This window comes from Calypte anna, chromosome 5A, assembly GCF_003957555.1.
Source record: "Calypte anna isolate BGI_N300 chromosome 5A, bCalAnn1_v1.p, whole genome shotgun sequence".
NCBI classification, from domain to species: Eukaryota; Metazoa; Chordata; class Aves; order Apodiformes; family Trochilidae; genus Calypte; species Calypte anna.
In genome coordinates this window covers 19316015-19335555 of record NC_044251.1, presented here as the reverse complement: position 1 = coordinate 19335555, position 19541 = coordinate 19316015, and the positions used below count along the sequence as shown (strand labels likewise).

General features: G+C 35.2%; 1 protein-coding gene across 1 annotated transcript in view; it reads right to left on the bottom strand.

Annotated features, from left to right (window-relative positions):
* TTC6 (tetratricopeptide repeat domain 6) overlaps window positions 1–19541 on the bottom strand; it is a 54889-nt gene that overhangs the window by 6781 nt on the left and 28567 nt on the right. The window contains exons 8-23 of the mRNA XM_030452483.1: window positions 18263–18734; window positions 16347–16476; window positions 13895–14070; window positions 13347–13483; window positions 12253–12422; window positions 11855–11975; window positions 10430–10580; window positions 8771–8853; window positions 7577–7709; window positions 6656–6799; window positions 6052–6186; window positions 4793–4942; window positions 4389–4529; window positions 3661–3774; window positions 2085–2204; window positions 643–716 (exon numbers count right to left, since the gene is read on the bottom strand). Of these exons, the coding sequence (XP_030308343.1) occupies window positions 643–716; window positions 2085–2204; window positions 3661–3774; window positions 4389–4529; window positions 4793–4942; window positions 6052–6186; window positions 6656–6799; window positions 7577–7709; window positions 8771–8853; window positions 10430–10580; window positions 11855–11975; window positions 12253–12422; window positions 13347–13483; window positions 13895–14070; window positions 16347–16476; window positions 18263–18734 (2451 nt within the window). The remainder of the gene's footprint in view (window positions 1–642; window positions 717–2084; window positions 2205–3660; window positions 3775–4388; window positions 4530–4792; window positions 4943–6051; window positions 6187–6655; window positions 6800–7576; window positions 7710–8770; window positions 8854–10429; window positions 10581–11854; window positions 11976–12252; window positions 12423–13346; window positions 13484–13894; window positions 14071–16346; window positions 16477–18262; window positions 18735–19541) is intronic.

The following is a 19541-nucleotide window of genomic DNA, read 5'->3' as shown; positions in this document are numbered from 1 at the left end:
AATGCATTTTAAGGGAGTATACAGCTTGCTATTACATAGTTACTAGTGACTCCTTTTGGCAGCTGAAATGGGCACAAAGATCATATGCTCAGTTCTTAGAAGCAGGATTCAGCATTCATCAAGTTATTAGCAGATTTAAGTTAGTCTTTCCATATAAATCTCATCTTGATGAAACTACAGTTCAGAAATTCAAAAGAAAAAATTCAAGCAAGTATGACCATTGAGACTTTTGCTTTTATTTAAAGGACAAAGGGAGTATTAAAACAGAAATTTAACTAATGCTAAGTAATGCGGAACAAACCAACACAACCTTATAGCTACTTCATTTTCCATCTGAGGGTGTGGAATAGTATCTCTGTTTATCTCATAATTCTTTGTTTTTCAGTCTTTCTCTTGGGTCTGTTTTATCACCTTGGTATTTCCTCCTATCATAGTCATGAACCATAGTTTTTTTATTCCAGGAGATTTTAATAGCAGCTTTTAATCTTGAAAAATAATTAATTTTCTTTTTTGATATTCTTCTTTACCATTTTTCCCTCCCCCAGTTCTCAGTGTATTCTCTATGAAAAGGTACACAGGAATATAAAGCTCAGGAATTATTCCTTTTCTCTACTCTGTGTCAAACAAAACTGCATATCTTACTTATAGCAGCAGACTCCAATAGCTTGAAAGATTTGGCTATCATCTGGACTAAGCAACATTGCTTCTTTAAAATCCTGAAAAGAACAGACATTAAACCATGCAAATTTCTATTGTTTCACTTCACCTACAACTGTGGTTTTCCCTAAACAATTTTATACTTCCATATGAAACAAGAGACTGACTTCTGACCAAGGCATTTGACAGATGGAGATGTGTTTAATGTTTTCATATTCCTCGTCCCAGACTTTGACAGAATAAGTGCTACAAAGTTATGTCATAGTATTTTCTACAAAGCTGGAAGAAACACTTCCAGAAATGAAACCTTCCAGAAACTTACTCTTTTTTTTCTTTTTTTCTTTTTTTTTTTTTTTTAATAATAATACTGTACTTCAGCTGCTATACTATTAAAGACATATATGTTGAAAATATATTTTGCTCTATGCAATTTCAGTACAATTCTTCCATAATTCATATCCATATTAATAAAATTATCTAGTTATATTCTGCTTTTACTTTTACAAGTGTAGAAAACCTAACTCATATTTTCATTGGAAGACTTTACACACAATGTTCCATTGAAAGACATGGGGATTTTGACTTTGGCCTTTTCAACAGAACATTTTTCAAAGTGTTTGTGGTTTTGATATATGTGATACAATTGTAAAAACTGTACAGGTACTTTTAAATTCAAATGCATTCATTTCAATTATGATGTAAGGAAGCTCTTTAGGCTTCTGCATGGGAAAGCAATCAGTAGTAGGAGTGATTTACTTAATGAGTCATTATACTGAAAATAAATACTCCTGCTTTCAAGCCAAGAAAAGCTAAAATTTTAGAAAACTTTAAAATTATTTTAAATAGAAAATAAAACCCCATGTATGTGAAAGAGCAATGTTTAACACTGTTAAGTTTCAACACAATATTGCTATGGGAGTCCCATGGAGTAAGAGTCATTTGCACTGTGAGTCAGTACCAGAAACACGTACTATTTTCTTACATTTAAGAACATTATCTTGAGGTCCTACCCTTTCTGATCTTTCAACAAAAAAGGTAATTTACACACACATAGGCACAAACATGCAGAGGAACAAACCCACTGAATTAGAACGTCTATTTGTTTAGTCTTCTGCAATTAATTAATACTGCTTTGGACCCAGCAGAAATTACTTCAAAATTAAGAAGAAGAAAAAAATCAGGTTCCTGTTTATTAAATTTTGTGCAACTCTCATGTTTAACTCTGGCAGCATAAAGCTGCAAAACGAGTAAAACTGCATGCATTTGTATCTTCACTGGCAGACTGGTATTGGGTATTGAGCAAATGAGAACTGTACATAAACTGGTTCAGGAGAAAATAAAAATTGTCAGGCTCATCTTTATATCAGCAAAGGCTTATATTTAAAAGAAAACTCTATGTTTCCTTTACTCAAACAAAGATTTTGTACCTCACATGCATTAGCATAATCTTCAAGTGCCACGTAGACCAGTCCACGATTAATTAACACTTTAAAAGATATTTCCTTACTCAGCTCAAGCAGAAGAAGAATTCCATAATCTTTCAAAGCCTAGAAAAACATAAAATTTATTTTAAACCACAGTTTATTCCAAGAGACACAATGATACTTCAAAATTTAAAAGATGTGCTTTCAAATTTCTACAAATCATGTGCATACACACAGACTTCAGTGTGGCTACTCCAGTGTTTCACTGCTTCTAGATTGAATTTAACAGAATTTAATAATGACATAGCTACCAACTCCCAGACTACAGAAGCTAAGATAAAGCAAATATATTAAATGGACATAATTAAAACTTATTTTGTCATTACATAAATTTCAGAGCTAAAAATAAAGCTTCCATACTTCTTACTTCCGAATTTTATGTCCAAATTCTCTTTAAAAAGCAAACAAAAAACACACAAAATTATGCGACATTAATTAGTCATTAATAAATGCCAAAGTAAGGTACTTTTAAAAATATCTTCAAATACAATAAACTGAAAAATCTAAGCACAAGTTGAATTAAGTAATTTTGTAAAAGAGCAAATTGTGACATGACTATATAGACTAAAGACTCAGTTCTTCAATTTGTCAAATCTGAACAGTATTTCACCAATTCTTGATCTGACAAAGTACTAGCCTGACTTTTTTTCACCTTAAGAATGAACATACAGTACACTTAAGAATAACTAGAGAGTTTAGAGCTAATATGACAAAAAAAAAAAAGTTTTTGCAATACTCCACATACTAGCCATTTAAGAGTAGTCCTATTCTTTGACACTTCTAAAATAAAACTGATATTAAAAACAGCTTACAGAAAACAATCCAGTTCTTGTTAGATCTAATAAACTTCTGTCAATTATATACTACATATTTTCTGCAACTTCCCTTGTACTTTAAGTGACTTTTTGGAGATGGATAGCAAAGAACAACGCATTTATAAAGGAACTTTCTCTTTCACATCTTAAACTTTTACCTTCAGTTACTGTAATCACCTATTTCTTTCCCCATCTGTGTCATTCTTGGCCATTTAACCTCTAAGTACAAATGGCCTTTGCCCAAAGTCGATTTGACTTGAGAAATCCAAGAAAGTAGGCTTTATCTAAAGGACAATTCACCATGATGATGCTTAGAATCTGAAGATGGATGGTATCTTTGTGTGCCCTGCTGTGCCTTTGCTTTATAACACAGATAGAAAGCAAAAATACTTTGAGACAGGTCACAGACAAGTTAACAGAAATATAAACACAGCTGTGAATGAGGGTTGGATGTGGTCCAAATCTCTGTTTCAATGTAGTCTTCTGGATATAATTCTTATATTTTCAAAGGGATATAAAATGATATAATAATGACAGTAAGGATTAAAAAAACATTTTTTTAAAAAAAAGTTTTCTGAAGGGCACAATTATTCAGGAAGATACTGCAAGAGGTCAAAAATTCTGACTAATTGTCAACAGCAGTTTACTACCTAATACAAAGAACTTAGTGCTCATGTAATGTTGACAAAAAGTTAATGCTATACCTTTTTGAAGTCCTTTATTTCCTGGTAACAGGTAGCTCTGTTATAATATGCAAAAATGCAGGTCTTGTTGAGGTTGATAGTTTTTGAAAGATCTTCAATTGCAGCTTTAAATGTCTGCAAATGAAAAATACACTGTATAAATTGTATTTCAGACTTCATGGAACTACATACTCTTCCTCAAACAATAGCCTATTGGAAAATTTTATTTCATAGTTTTACACTTTGGTTCTTCATCAGTACTGAAAGGTATCCAGCCATTTCACTATGTCTTCTGTGGACAACGTACTGCAGTCTTGACTGCAGAGGGAGCACTTCTTCGGAAGCTCCATTTGTGCCAAGACTGGGCAAACAAACATTGTTGGTGTTTCCTTACATCACATACAAATACTGCAATACATAAACAATCCTTAATTTTTCTAGCTTAAAATTTATATCCTAACCTAACATAGAACATATATTTGTACAGCTTTGACACTTCTGTCTGTCACTGGGTAAGAATCTATTGTGGAGGAGGAAAATAACTGAATAGAAGATGCTCAATAGCTTCTCCAACCAATCAATCATTTTCAGTTATACAGAACCACCAGAGAGTAGCTTCAGTAAGGAATGAAAAGTGGAGTTCCTGGTTTTAAACAGCAACACTTTTACCATTATTTCAACTAGTGTCAAATAAGATACTTTCAGTTTTAAGGGAGAATGCAAAAGTACATCAATAAAGACAGTCTCACCTTATTTTGATACTTTAAAGTTCCTCGGTAAAAATAAGCTTGCACACTGTCAGGAAGAATTTTGATTGCCTCATTGCAATTCAGAATTGCCTTAGAGTATCTACCTTTACTCCCATAGTAAGCAGCACGACTCATATATGCCTGTAGAGAAGGTGAAAGAATGATAACATGGTAAAAAATGAGCTTTATTTAGCATTATAAAGCAAGGGTTAAATAAGAGACAGAAATTACAAGTTTTATAAAAATGTATGTCTTACAAAGCTTTTAATTTCTTTTATTTAACTCTTACCATGTGTTTGCTGGAAAAACACAAGGAAATATATTCATAAATGCAAAGTTGGTTAGCCTTTGAACCTATCAAAAAATGCCTCACAGATGCAAATTATCAGGAGTCTTTATATTACCTGGAAATGTGACGGACAAAGGGCAAGTGCTCGATTGAAATCTTGGATGCAGTTGGCTTTTCTGAGATGCATTCTACACAGCCCTCGCTGATAAAAAGCATCAGGGTAATTTGAATGTAGTCTGATAGCCATACTAAAAGCATCACTGGCCTAAAAGGATGACATATCATTTGGGTTAAACATGGTCTGATTATGAAACCATAAACTAACTAATTGATTTTCTGTGCAGCTAGGTATGACCTATCTTTGCAGTTGGAACTCACCATGTACCTGCATTGTTTATCACTTTCATCCATTTACTGCTACTTAAAATTTTGTAATGTTTAACAGCCTAACTAATGCAATCATAACCTCAAGGATTCATAACCTCATTCATTTAATAATCTTGTTCCTCCAGTGAGACTGCAAAATTTTGCAGGTAGAAGGCAGAGTTTGCAGGGAAGCAGGCAGATAATTCAGGAGTAAGATTAAGCCTAGGAAGAAGGAAATGGGGAGAGGGAGGGAATTTTAATATTTGTTTTTATTTTCTCATTACAATACTCCGATTTGATTGACAATAAATGAACTTTCCCCAAGTCAAGTAGTTTTGCCCTTGATAGTAATTGCTGAGTGATCTCCCTGTCCTTATCTCAGCCCACATGCTTTTCATTATATTTTCTCTCTCCAGCTGAGGAATGGAGAGAGAGTTTTAGAGGGCACCTGGTACCCACCCAGAGTCAACCCACCACAGAAGCAGACGAGGCAAGAAAATCTTCTCTTCCCATGGAAATTCTGATATTTGAAATGTTTCTAGTTTCTGTCATGAGTCTTTTAGTAAAACAACTGAAATATAATTTCTAAAATATCAACATAGAAAACACTTGCATGGACTCACACTAGGGAGAGCTTTAACTAGTGAGACTGAATTCCCTTTTCCAATTTTGCCAAATGTACTAAATTTCCAATTCACTAAATCACCCATATTCCTACATGAGTGTTGATTCTGTAAGATGAGTGAATACACTGATAAACAGAAAAGAAAGCAATGCTGTTTTTTTATTCCATCAGAATGGCAATAAATGACATACATTAAAAAATTGTAACATTAGCACAGGAATAGGACTCAAAAACTTGCAAGACCAGCTAATATACATCATGAATTCAAAAGGAAATTGCTAAAGGCAGTGAAGGCTGCTTAAAATATTGAAATAATTCACTCAGTTACCATAGTTACTGCACTGGAGTCAAAGGCTAAGATATTCTATACAATTAATACCAACCCGTAATAGATTTTTTTGCTCCATATAGCACAGGCCTGTGAGATAATACATTTCTGCAGCCTCAAATGTTTTAGGCATATTTTTTGCTGAAGTCATCAGGAGCTTCATAGCTTTTTTAAAACTTCTCACAGCATCCTTAAATACAGAGAGTATTATTAGTTGAAAAGCACTTAATTGAAAATCTGCAGGATTTGTTAGACATTTCTAATTATTTTTCATTTTTTTTTTTAAATTAGTCTTTGGAACTTTTCAGTAAAAATTACTAATCAAGTGTTCCTTGATGTTACTGGAGTTAGACACACTCTTGATCTCTGAGTGTTTCCGCAGAAGCACAATTCTAACAATTCAAGGACCTTAATGTATATATCTGCATCTCTTAATTTATGATCTTAAATGTCTGAAAACTAAAATTGCCTGATTTATGCAAAACTACCAGTATGTTGCTCTTGAGAATTCTTATACAGGTCTTCTTATAATTTAAGCAACAATGTATTCTGATAATTTATTTATATAGTAACACATTTCATTGAGTATTAAAAGAATACAGAAAAAAAAAGCCAAGCATTGTCTTGCTTGGCATATGTGGAATGTAAACTGTTCTCACCTTAATTTTCTTGTCTTTCATTTGTATTTTTCCTAAAATAACAAACATTGAAGGGTCAGGCTTTGCTGCAATAGCTTCCAGTAAGCAGTCGATGGCCTTATCTTGTTTTTGACAAAATGACTGAATGTGTGCTTGCTGAGCGGGCTGAGACAGAAAAGAGTCTGGAAAGAAACCACCACGAAAAACAATAATCTCTTTTACTTCAATCTATCAGTTTTCAATATAAAATACCCTTAAATGTTATACAAACCTTAAAATGCGATTAAAATATTAGGAATATCAAAGCTGGTTTTAACATCCACAAAAATACACATGTAAACTGAATTTCTACAAAAATCTGAAGCTGAACAGTTATTTATCAGTGAGTGTAGGCTGACTGCTAAACATCTGCAAATATTTACCTTCCGCTTTGCTCTGCGGAACCATCACCACATATCAGCTCTGGTTTTATATTTTTGTGCCCTGTGTATCCACTCTTGGTCACTAACAGAGAAAGGAAATTAATCTCATACAGTGTGGTTATTCATAAGGATTCACTAGGAGCTTCAGGCCTGTGTTTCTTCTGCCCAGTATGTATCAAGGAACTACTATACTACATCATTTTTTACTGTTCAAATGCATCGGGAAGGTTCAGCTCTAACTGATATATTGTTTGGAAAGACTGCACTGTAAGAATCCTTACTCAATATGCCTTCAAAGTAGAAATTAACAATAATGAAAGGTAGAAATAAAACTCAACAAGAATTCAAAGAAACTTCAGAGGTGATAGTACAGGCAATAAGGTACACCATTATTACCTTTAAAAGCTTCAGACACACAAAAAAATACTCTAGATAATAAGTTTCTGCATTTTAGCTGATTTGTGGTAATTAGCCTGTTTGCATGTTTGAACTTAATTTTTTTTAACAATTCCTTGCTTACAGACTGTTGCCATGCTTCACAACTTTCTAGGAAAACTGATGGCAAATTGATGCTACCTTCATCCATTTCTGCAAGTTGGTGAATACATAAACTTGCCAGCTCATATTTCTTCAACTCCATTAAATACTGTCCCCTGTAATTAAATATTAATTGGATGTAATTAATAAACCTACTTCCAGGAATTCCTTTTGAAGTGCAAAGACTACTGTAATATGTCTTCATTAGCATAAAAAAAGGAAAAATCATGCTTTCCCATTAAAAAATCCAAAGTTTGGGTTTTTTTTCATCAGAAGTATCTGACAATTTTTTTATTTCTTTCTCTCACATAACAGTGCCAATAAATTACACACTTACCTCTCTACAAATCTTAGGAGTTACACAAATACATTTGTCTCTGGATTACAGAGATCCTTACAATCTCAAGAACTTTAACAATAATCTCAATAATGATGTTTATAAATCCACCACACACTGATAAGGTGATAGTACATTCTCTTTTCAAGGAAATTTTTTTGCCTCTTCAGATACTGGCATCAGTATAAGAGGTCATGCTAGCCGAACCACACTCTTGAGAGACAAGCTGAGAAAAGCCTCTTAAACTGGGAAAATATAGTAGTATTGACTGGAACATAATACTTAATTCTCTTAATAGACCTGAGGGATATTGTCCTAGTATTTCCTCCTTAATTCTTACAGCTTCTCAGGAGAGGAAACAGCTTTATCTAGTAATTTATTTTTTTAGCCTTGGTAACATTCACTACTTTTCACTGGGATGAAGATATGGGAGAATAGTTCAAATCTAAACTGATCTAGACTCAGTCCTTCATATCCCTTGCATTATACAGATTCTGCAGACAAATCAGTGCAGCACCCATCCATTTGGGGAAAAACATTTAAAACTGTTAATTTTTTTTAAAGTTCAGACTTGCTTTATTGTCATGGCACCCATTTACTTCTTTTCCCTGAAACAATGTTTTTTCCCTCCAAGGTAATAATTACAATAGTTGGGTGACACTATACAAATAAAGTTCTCCAGGGTTTGAAAATGGCATGAAAATACTACATTTTAAAAAATTCATTCAGAGCAGGTTTCAAAGAACACAAGGGTGTCTACCCACAGCATTTCAAATTGCTGGGGTTTTTTTTTTTTGAAAATGAGATATCTGTGCAGTTCTCAACTATTCACTTTCGTACCTTAACAAGCAAAGTTTTGATTTATTTGGGTAAAGATGAATGGCTCGATTTATATCCTTCACAGCATTTGATAAATCATGAATCTGAAATTTATAAAGAAAAAACAACTATTTAATTGCTAAAATGAATACAATTTGGAGACACAAGTACTATGTCTGTAAATGTAGCTCTGCAGCATGTAATGTCCTGCAGACATGGTAACAACTCACAAGGCACATTATCTCTCTGTAAAGGAGCTCAACATATTTTTAACAAAGGTCTGAAACTTTTATCCTATATATTTCCATACTCTCCCACATGGCAGATCCAAACTCCTGACAGTTTCTTTACTTCTGGAAACAAAAATAATTCTTCACTGTGAGGCTGATGAAACACTGGAACAGGTTGCTTAGGGAGACTGTGGATGCCTCATCCCTGGAAGTGTTCGGGGCCAAGTTGGATGGGGCATTGGGTAATGTGAAGGTGTCCCTGCCCATGACAGGAGACTTGGAACAAGATAATCTTTAAGGTCCCTTCCAACCCAAACTATTCTATGATGCTACTGCAAAGATCAGGTCACGAGATCCACATGCACATATGTCCTGACAAATCTTCATTGCTGTAATAAATTTCCACTTGTTTTTCAGTGTGCATGTGGTCCCATTCACTGAGCTTCAGATGTTGAGGAGAAAGGAGATCATTACAGTGAAGATCCCAAGGACTGAGTCATCCATCTGAATTAGCTGCTAAATGGAATTCTCATTAAAGAACAGCACTGAGGAGACGCATGTACTGAGCTCCTTTAACTCCTTTACATTGAAATTTAGAAAAAAACCTCATAAACAAACCACAAAAATAATCCGCCCCAAAACAATGAAAATCTACAAAAGGAACCTGAGCTTTGGTGGATGACCTCAAAGATAAACTATTAGGCAGAAGTTCTAAAAGACAGTGTTGAAAAATAGACCATCATCAATCCAATTAGGTGGACTCAGAGTTAAAAGCCCTTTTCTTTATTTGTAGAAGAAAATTAACCATGTAAGTGATTTCTCAACAGTTTGAAAACAAATTATTGAAAAAAACCAGACACAACAGTTGCTTAAATTCTGCCAATGAAATCTACAGAAATTAGATCACACTGCATACTTCACTCCTTTTACACCTGAGAGGATTTCAAAAAAGCAGCTCCTGCTAAAAATTATTGTCAAACCCTGTGCAGGAGAATACACTCTGTTTCACAGTAAACTAAAATATTGAAAATGTTTTCAGTCTGATTTGTGGGGAAGAAAACTTGAGTTTCCTGAAAAAATCAAGAAAAATCTGTTTAGAAAATACTATATTTCAAAATATTTTTTATCTTTAAAAATATATATATTTTAAAAATTTAATATATTTGAAACAAATATTAAAGCTCAGATTAGATGTACACCAATGCAGGAAAGATAAAATGACATTTGAAATATTTTGTGTGATTCTGTGTGATTGTGTAATTGTGTCATTGCCTAACATGCCAACAATAGTTAGAACTGCAATGTATGTCATTTTATTATGGTGACAAGGACTAGTTGAAACATATAGCCCTAAGCAGGGTCTAATACCTGTACAACACCAAGGCCTAAGTATCTAAATACTTACAACAACTATACTAAGTGGCAAACAAAAGCAAAAAGAATGCATTACCTTATGATAGGCTTGTGCTCTGCACACGTAGGCTCGAACATTGAGAGGATCAGTTTGAATGGCATTACTGAATTGTCGAATAGCTTCGTAGTACTGATCAAGATGCAACAGCAGTATCAAACCAATGGTTAGGTAAGCAAAGAAGACAGAGCTAAAAACATGAAATATGTCATTGTAGTAACCATAACTTATACAATTTTTGTCTACTTTTATGAGATTTACCACGTCTATTTTGCAAACACACTGAGCTAAAGAATTGAATTGCTAGTATAGGTGATAGCTCATTAAAAAGCACTTCAGTAGCTTATGATGTTTGGCTGCATGCTAGAGACTCTCTGGTCACCAAAAACAGCACTCCAAAAGTGAATTGGGAAGAAATGATAAAAGGTCTCTGCTGTAGAAATTGGACTAGAAGCAGAACTGGCTCATAATTCTGTATATACTGAATACACCAAGAAATACTGAATTATTCAACACTAAAAACATGGTAGTTTTCAAGGTATGACAAAGGTTACATGTTTTCCATACGGCCTGCTCCCTTATTCCCTGTCATTTCAACTGGTAGCTGCCAGGAAGACCTGTATTTCCAAGATCTGCAAAGCCTTGTACAGCCCACTCTTACAGGCTGTTTCTTGGCAAAGCCCAAGAACTTCCTATAGCAAAACACAGACAAAGGAAGAGCTGAGGGGTCTGTAAGCGTGGTACAGGTTGGAACAGAAGCCTTTGCTCAGGATGTGACTGCCCAAGGCTGAAAAAGAGCTGAGTACCTTTAGAGCAAGGTAATTAACTCAGCTAACTGGTATGGGAGTCTCGCTGTGTATTGTGAGACCTCTTGCATGGCAGAAGTGTCACAGATTCCTGCTTCTGAGGTATTTTCTGAAGTGGCAGCAGGAAATGCAGTTCAGAGGAGCCTCAGCTCTGGTGATAGCTTCAGTCACCCACTTTCAAGGACCACATATAGCTTTTTTAATTTTATTTCAGGGACATACCTTACTGCCTTCTGCTAAAGAGAACACTGTAGTGTTTTCTTTTGGGCAAAAAAAAAGTAGTTTGACTATTTGCCAGCACTGTGGATAGATTTCCCCCCCCGTAAAAAATAAATTAAATTATTATCGTATGAGTAGTCAATTTTAATTTGGACTTCACTTTTATCTTTGTCTACCAAGCCTGGAAAATTTCTCTGTCTTGTTGCCATGTAAGGTAAAAAAAAATTTAGTTCTTAAATACAGTAATAATTAATCTTATTATACTCAGACTGCAGAAAATGAGGCAAAAGATCTTAAAAAGCCTACATTATGGTTTTGTGTGATTTATTTCCTGTTTGCTGAATAACAGTTCTGATTCTACTTTCCTTTCCTAGTATTTTTGTGTCCCCAGGTAATCAGAATACAAACAAAATTGACTAAAATTCTGAAGTCTGATCACCTGTCCAAAGCTAGAACACTTTGAAAGTCACAGATTGCAAGTGACCATTGACACTGTTCTGAGTAAACAATCCCACGATGAAGAAAAGAACGGAAATTTTCCCAAGTGTCATTGATGAGTACTGTGGGAGAGAGAATAAACATCAACAGTTCAGACATTCACATATATTTCAGTTACTCCATGCAACTTATTTTTTCTCTAGTTTTATTAGTCTTATTATAAAGTATCCTACTTAATAGAAATGAAAATGAGCACGTTTTTACCAAATTCTGAACAATAATCACACGCTTCAATATTTGTAATATGAAATACGTGTTATGTTTCAGTATAGTAATTACTGAAGAATGGTCACTTCTCTTAAGAAAAACATACCCATCATTAAGAGAAAAAAGCAATACCAGAAACACTGAAGTCCTGCACAGCTCTTTTTGGATCAACCTGTCGTAGTATGCAGCCTCTATAGTAGAATGCTAACCAACAAGAAGGATCCAGATGAATTGCTGCTGCTAAATCTTGTATTGCATTCCTGTACTGCTGCTGCTTTGCATACGCTCTTCCTCGATACAGCCTAAGCAGAAAGAAAGTTTCTTTTTAAACATAATTTCTCTTAGAAAACTATACCTGCAGAATAAAGTCAAAGGCTACTATTTATAATAATAACAGGTTGAGTCAGCTCAATATCAAGAGTTCTTTCACTGTTTTTGTCATGCAACCTGGAAGTAATTATTCAGGAAAAAATGTTGAAAAATAGAATAAACATTTGCTTTTATTTTTGAATTTAATAAAGCATGTCTGAAGAAATGAAGCCCTGTAATCTATACCATATAGGCAGATCACTTGTATAAATTAAATTCCATATAGTATTATTTTACATCTATTTTCATGAATCCAGAAAAGAGTGTAAAAAGAATGTAAGTCTTTGCAGGAATTACATTAAAAAGAAGTTACATTTTCTAGTAGAGGAATAGTGCAAACATTTTTCAGTTTCTGAAAGTCATATCTCAAAATCACAGTTATAACTATGAGAAGTATAAATATGCTTCTCATTCATAATCTGAATTTCTCATAGAAATTACTAATTCTGCAAAATGTTAAAACTAGAAATGTCAAGGCAACCAATGAAAATTAGGCATAGAACTATGTAATCCTTAAGGACATTATTAATTTTGAGCATCTATTTACGCCCAGTTTTTTAGAGCAAAGCACATAGGCACATGCTTTAGTCCAACTAACTCAATATTTGCATTACTCCAGTGAGATCTGAGCACAGGGTTCTGTGCTTAGCTGAATTAAGGTCTAGAAACTAAACCAAAGTCATTAAAGCAATACAAAAATTCCCTATGGATATCAAGGCCTAAAAGTCTTCCATTAGACACCTCTTTGGAAAAGCAATTGCTTTATTATTGTTTAATGCATATTAAGTCTTTTACATATTAATATTATTTTAATAATACTTAAAATCTGAATACTTTTGTCAAACTACATATTCTACCTCGCCTGAGCATTGTTGGGGTCTTCCTTGATCACAGCTGTAAATTCCTGAATAGCTGTAGTCAGAGCTGAATAGTTAAATAAATGTATTCCATGTTTCATAAGCGCATCTGTTCTTTTTGGGTTATAGTGAAAACACTACAGTGCAAAATAAATTACATTATGTTATTCTACATTCTTATTATTTCAAATGATTAAAAAGTCTTAAGGAAGCATCAAAAAAATATTTTATTCTCAGATTTTATTTTGTATTCCCTACTTCTTTAATGTCTATATTAATTTCCATTAACTCTAAAGTGACACTTTAAAAGTAGTAAAGCAAGCTTATTAGAGGCTGAAAAATTGTAGACATTCAAAAATTTATTTAATTAGCTGGCAGAAGTAACAGAAATCACTTATTTCCATGGCACTAATTTTTTTCAAATGTGATTTATTTGAAAGGTTATCTGTTCTTCAAGCTACTTAGCAGATATATTGAAATACAGTTTACTTTTATTAAAGCTACAAAAGTTACTATATCATTGTAACAATACAAAAAGGTGAACTTACCTTGGTATAATCCTTCATGGCCAATAACAATTCATTTTCCTCAAAATACAACTCGGCTCTCTTAAAATAAATGTCATCATCAGTAGGGCTGCATTGTATTGCAGAGCTATAATTGATGATTGCCAATCTATTTTTACCCTGTTTTCTGTAAATTTCAGCCAACGACAGGTAAGTATCTGAAACAATCACCCAATACAGAAAAGCCACTATTTAGTAGTCTAAAACAGTAAGTCATCTCCTTCTTACAGGATAATTAGCACAAGCAGTAGAAATAGGACAGTAAATGGTACAAAGGGTCAGGAAGTCCTGCATTAATCCAAGCAAAAGAACTCAACATTTTTGAGACATAGTTGTGTGGAGCCCACACAGCTCTAAACTGAGAGCTCCTGCCAGAGTCACAGGTACTAAAAATCTTCGCTCACTGTAGAGCTCTGCAGAAATTGCCCATCAAGCCATTTAGTGTAGATCTGCTGATCACAAACAAAAATAAAGAGATTTTGTTCAAATCGGTCCTCACAATATCTATCCCATGGAACTGGGTCTGGTCAGGATGGAGTTAACTTTCTTTATAACAGCCCATATGATGCTGTTATTCAGGTTTATGCCTAAAACAGTGTTGATTAAACAATGTTTCAGCTCTTGCTTAACAATGTTTGCACACTGTCAAGGCTTCCCCCCACAATTCTGGGGTTGAGCAAGTAGCTGGGAGGGGACACAGCTAGGACAGCTGGCTTAAGGATGTAAAAGGGATATTCCATGTCATATAACATCATGCTCAGCAATAAGAAAAATTGGGGTAGAGGAAGAAGTCAGGGGGGAGGGGAGATGGCACAGGGTGAGGGGGCAGTGTCTTCCAAGTCCATGGCCAATTGAAATTTCCTTTGTCACAGCTTGTGACCATTGCCTCCTGTGTTGCTGTGCATCTCTCGGCAGAGTCATATAGAATCATAGAATAGTTCGGGTTGGAAGGGACCTTCAAAATCACCTAGTTCCAGCCCCCCTGAAAGGGTAGGGATACCTCCCACTTGACAAGGTTACTCAAAGCCCCATCCAGCCTGACCTTGAACATTTCCAGGGGTGAGGAAGCCACAACTTCCCTGGGCAACCCTTTCTAGTGTCTCACTCCTCTTACACTAAGAAAGATGCCTTATCTAAATCTACCCTCTTCCAGCTTCAAGCCATTACCTCTTCTCCTATCCCTACATGCCCTTGTATAAAGTCCACCTTTCCTTTAGGCCCCCCTTCAGGTACTGGAAAGTTGCTATAATGCCTCTCTTCTCCAGGGTGAACAACACCAACTGTCTCAGTCTGTCACCATAGGAAAGCTGCCCCAGACCTCTGATCATCTTCACAGCGTCCTCTGGACTCGCTCCAAGAGTTCCACAACCTTGTGTCAGGAATTCCAGAACTGCAATCAGTACTCCAGGTGGGGTCTCATGAGAGCAGAGTAGAGAGGCAGAATCACTTCCCTTGACTTGTTGGCTACACTTCTTTTGACACAGCCCAGGATACAATGGGCTTTCTGGGCTGCAAGAGCATATCGCTACCTCGTGCTGAGCTTCTCATCAACCAACACTCCCAAGTCCTTCTCCTTAGGGCTGCTCTCAAACCATTCTCCACCCAGCCTGCATTTCTATTTGGCATTGCCCTGACCCATGGGCAAGCCCTTGCACTTGGCCTTGTTGAACTTCATGAGGTTTGCATCAGCCAACCTCTCAAACCTGTCAAGGTTCCTCGGGATGGCATCCCTTCCAACCAGAACGTTAACCACACCACACAGCTTGGAGTTATCAGGAAACTTGCGGAACGTGCACTCAATTCTACTGTCCATGTCTTCAACAAAACATCACTGGCCCCAGCATCGACCCTTGATGAACTCCAGTCGCCGGTGGTCTTCACTGGACATCAAGCCACTGACCACTACTCTACACTGCTGAGTGCAACCATCCAGCCAAAGTCTTTATCCTGACCCTGTCTTCTCTGTTTCTACCCATTTTGTAGCTCAGAACATATTTCCCTCTTAGCTTTACCTTCTCCAGACAAATTGGCTCCCTGAGCCTTTTCTTACACAACTTACACTCCAGACCTCTGACCACACTAATGGATTTCCCATGGATGCTCTCCAGTTGGTCTCTCTCATACCAGGTGTTCCAAAACTGGACACAGTATTGGAGGCAGAGCAGCACAACCAGGCACAGGGGAACGGATCCCTTTCCCTGAACTCCAGTGCCTCTTCTGTCAACCAAGTAGTACCCTTCCCTTTTAAGCTCCCCTTTCCCAATTTTAAGGGTATGTCAGAATAGGGCTGACTGAAGCACAATAGCACAGTGTCCCCAGCACAGGTCTTTTATCAGCCCTGCTCTGTCTGCTCCTGTTACTGTTTGTTTCTGTTTATTACTGCTATTACTGTTACTATGTGTTATTGTTTAGTTACACTTCAATAGATACTTACCTACTTTGTTTTTGCTCCATTTAACTATAAAATTCAGGTCATCTAGAGCATCAGAAATTCTCTCTTGAAATAGGTAAATCAAATGTCTATGCCAGTAAGCATTAAGTAGTTGTGGTTCTAAGCTTATAGCCTATAAGCAAAATAAGTAAATAATTTGTTTATACTGCAGAAGGAACTTCTTAAATGTGCTAACAATAGTACACAGGAAATAAGAAAGTTTTTGCACTGTGATGATTATATATTTTTTAAAGAAAATTCCTAGATTGACAAACTTTAACCTAAAAATATGAAAAATTAGGCTAATGTCACTTATTTAAAAGCATCGTGTACTTACGCATACGCAGAATCAGAGTCCAGGCTACTAGAATATGGAACACAAAATATTAATCAGCTGGGATATTACCATTCTTTATTATTTCTTTAAAATAGTTATCTGAACCCTTTCTAGAAGTCGGGATTAATTCTTGAAGAACCCCAGGGAAGCTACTGAGAAACAATCTTCTTCATTGCTCTTCTATTTGAAAGTGAGAAATATTAACATGTCCTTGCAAAAAAGTAGTCAGCTTTCAAAATCATATTGTTATGATTCCTATAGGAAGTGCTTAACATTCCCTTTACAAAAATCACTTGACAGATATTATGAATCAAACAAGGTATTTTACATGTATTCATTACATGTGTAACACATACCTATCAGTCATGTGGAAATAAATATGGAGGTGGATACAAATCTAAGACTGTTCTGCTGTCACAGTAATTCTCAAATTTTGTTTTATATAAACTATGATATGATGTTCATATATCTTAAAGAGAAAAGTAAAAATTATGTTTTCACTAAAATATGCAGTACCAATTAAAAGCAATTTTGACAACTGGTATCAACCCATTGATAAATCAACCACTTTGCAGAGTGTGGAAATTTTAGCTTTTAGATCCTTCACAGTCTGTTACTGAAGTCTGGAGTGAAAAAAAAAAGAAAAACATGAGCTAATCATTGAGTTTCTATGAGTATGATCAATTTCTGATGAGATACTTAACAAAGTTTGGAAGGCAGTATGTACAGACTGAAGATGTATAAAATAGGTACCCATGACACATTAAAAAAAATATAGATTTATCCCCAAGAGAAGCATCAAAAATGGTATTATATAAGGAAACCTCTCCCTAATTCAGTAGGTATTTGGGGAAGACAAACTGTAGAAGCAGAGCCAAATCTGGAGGGTGTATCTCAGTGTAGGACACACTGAGAGTCTCCTTAAAGTTTACAGTGGCTTGAGACTATTAGCTGAAAGGAATGCAGAAACCAACACGAAGCAAAGCTGTAGTGTACTTCTTTGTTTTGTTCCTCTAAACATTTTCATATATTATAACCACCTGAGCTTTGCATTTTATCAAAAGAAATTCTATTTACATTACTTAAAGGTTCCTATTGTTAAAACTGTTTTCAGGGACACTGGCAGATCTATGGTATTCTGCTCTTCAGCACAGGAGATCTGGTTCAATTTTGCATTATCAAGATCTCCAGTACGAGGATCATGAACCCCAAAGCTTCTCCAAACTCCAGATGCTGTGTTAAGAGACAAGGCTAAGGAAAGGAGGACATATTTTGCTGTATGACTTTATACATAGAATCAAGTACTTTGGGGTTTCAGCATGGTTATTCCTACCTGTATAAATGTTTAATGACAATAAAAATACCATACCAAAAGTACAACAGAACCATACAGAGCTATGCAATTGCTTAAATAAAGCCTTTGAAAGCTTTTACAGCACCAGTGTTTAAATCATAGACTTCAGAAACTTCCTTTTGAATTCTGTTTTTTACAGTAATGGGTTTTTTTTTCTGCTTTGTCTTTCTAGCTGTGCAGGGTCTTGGACAGAAACTTGATGGAAGTAAAACATGGCATTAAACTTACTTTTTCCAAGTCATCCATAGCTGACTTTAACTTGCCTAACTTTCTTTGTATTGCTCCACGCCTGCAGTAGTGAAAAGCTGAAGGATGCTCCTCTATTAGCTCAGTCAGTTGTCTTACTTCTTTTTCTAAATCTTCAATACTAACTCTTGCATCTTCAGGAAGAACAGGCTGTATAGAGTCAAGCAATTCTATTTGTAGATTTGGTTCTTGCACCGTCTCAGTTCCTGTTAGTAATTCAGCATCCTTATCCTCAGAAGCAGATTTATAAGGTAAAGTTTCTTCAAGCCAGCAGTTCCATATTCCACTGACCCACACACGAGCAGAAGTTCCTTTTGGAATTCCACCCCTCACTTTTGCAAACCTGGCAAAATCTAGCAAACAAGGGATGCTGGGGCTTTGGTATTGTTTGATTGCTGAAGATACCTTGATACTGAATTTATCATGAATAGGAAGTCTTCCCAGAGACACAGACCTGAGGAAAAATACATTAAAATTAATGAACGGTTCACAGATACATTAATAATATCAAATTGCAACCTCCTACCCAACAATTATTCAAAACCCAAATGTTAGCTCTCTTGCTAGTGATAATTTTTTAACTTATCAGACATTTATCAAAAAACATTATGAAAGCCACAAGTATACAGAATTGTTCCAAATTATTTATGTTCTCAGGGCATTCAGCACTTAGAGTTGCAGGCTTATTTCCTACAAAAGCTTCTAACATATTTACAACAATGCTGAAACTAAGAAAGGACAATATTTCCAAGCAATTACCATCCTGGTTAAATGATGATAAATGCTAGATAGATGAATCTAACAGTGATAGATCCCAATGATATCAGTAACAGGCCATGAGAATAAAAGCAACAGGAACATGACTCAGAAGTGAAAAAAAGTAATTGAATTTACCAGGGCATTTTGTAGGTCACATTTAAGAGTTAGTATTTAAGAAATAAGTCAGTATTTAAGAAATACCAAAAAACCTGCTAGAACATTTATTTCTTATCTTTTTTTTTTTTTTTTTAATATTAAATATTTTCTAATGTACCCGATATTTGAAGTATATATATAATAAACATTCACTAGAACAATACTTAGATTGATGAATGAGGACAGAAGGTAAAAGGCAAGATAATGGTTTGATGCAATCTATGAAGTTCATGGTTAGTCAAGCCTAGCATTTTAGTTTCCTAAGTACTTGGAATTTCCCCCTTGTCTTTCAGAGGAAAGAAGTTTGAACATTCAATCATGTGTTTATGCTTAGATAAAACTTACT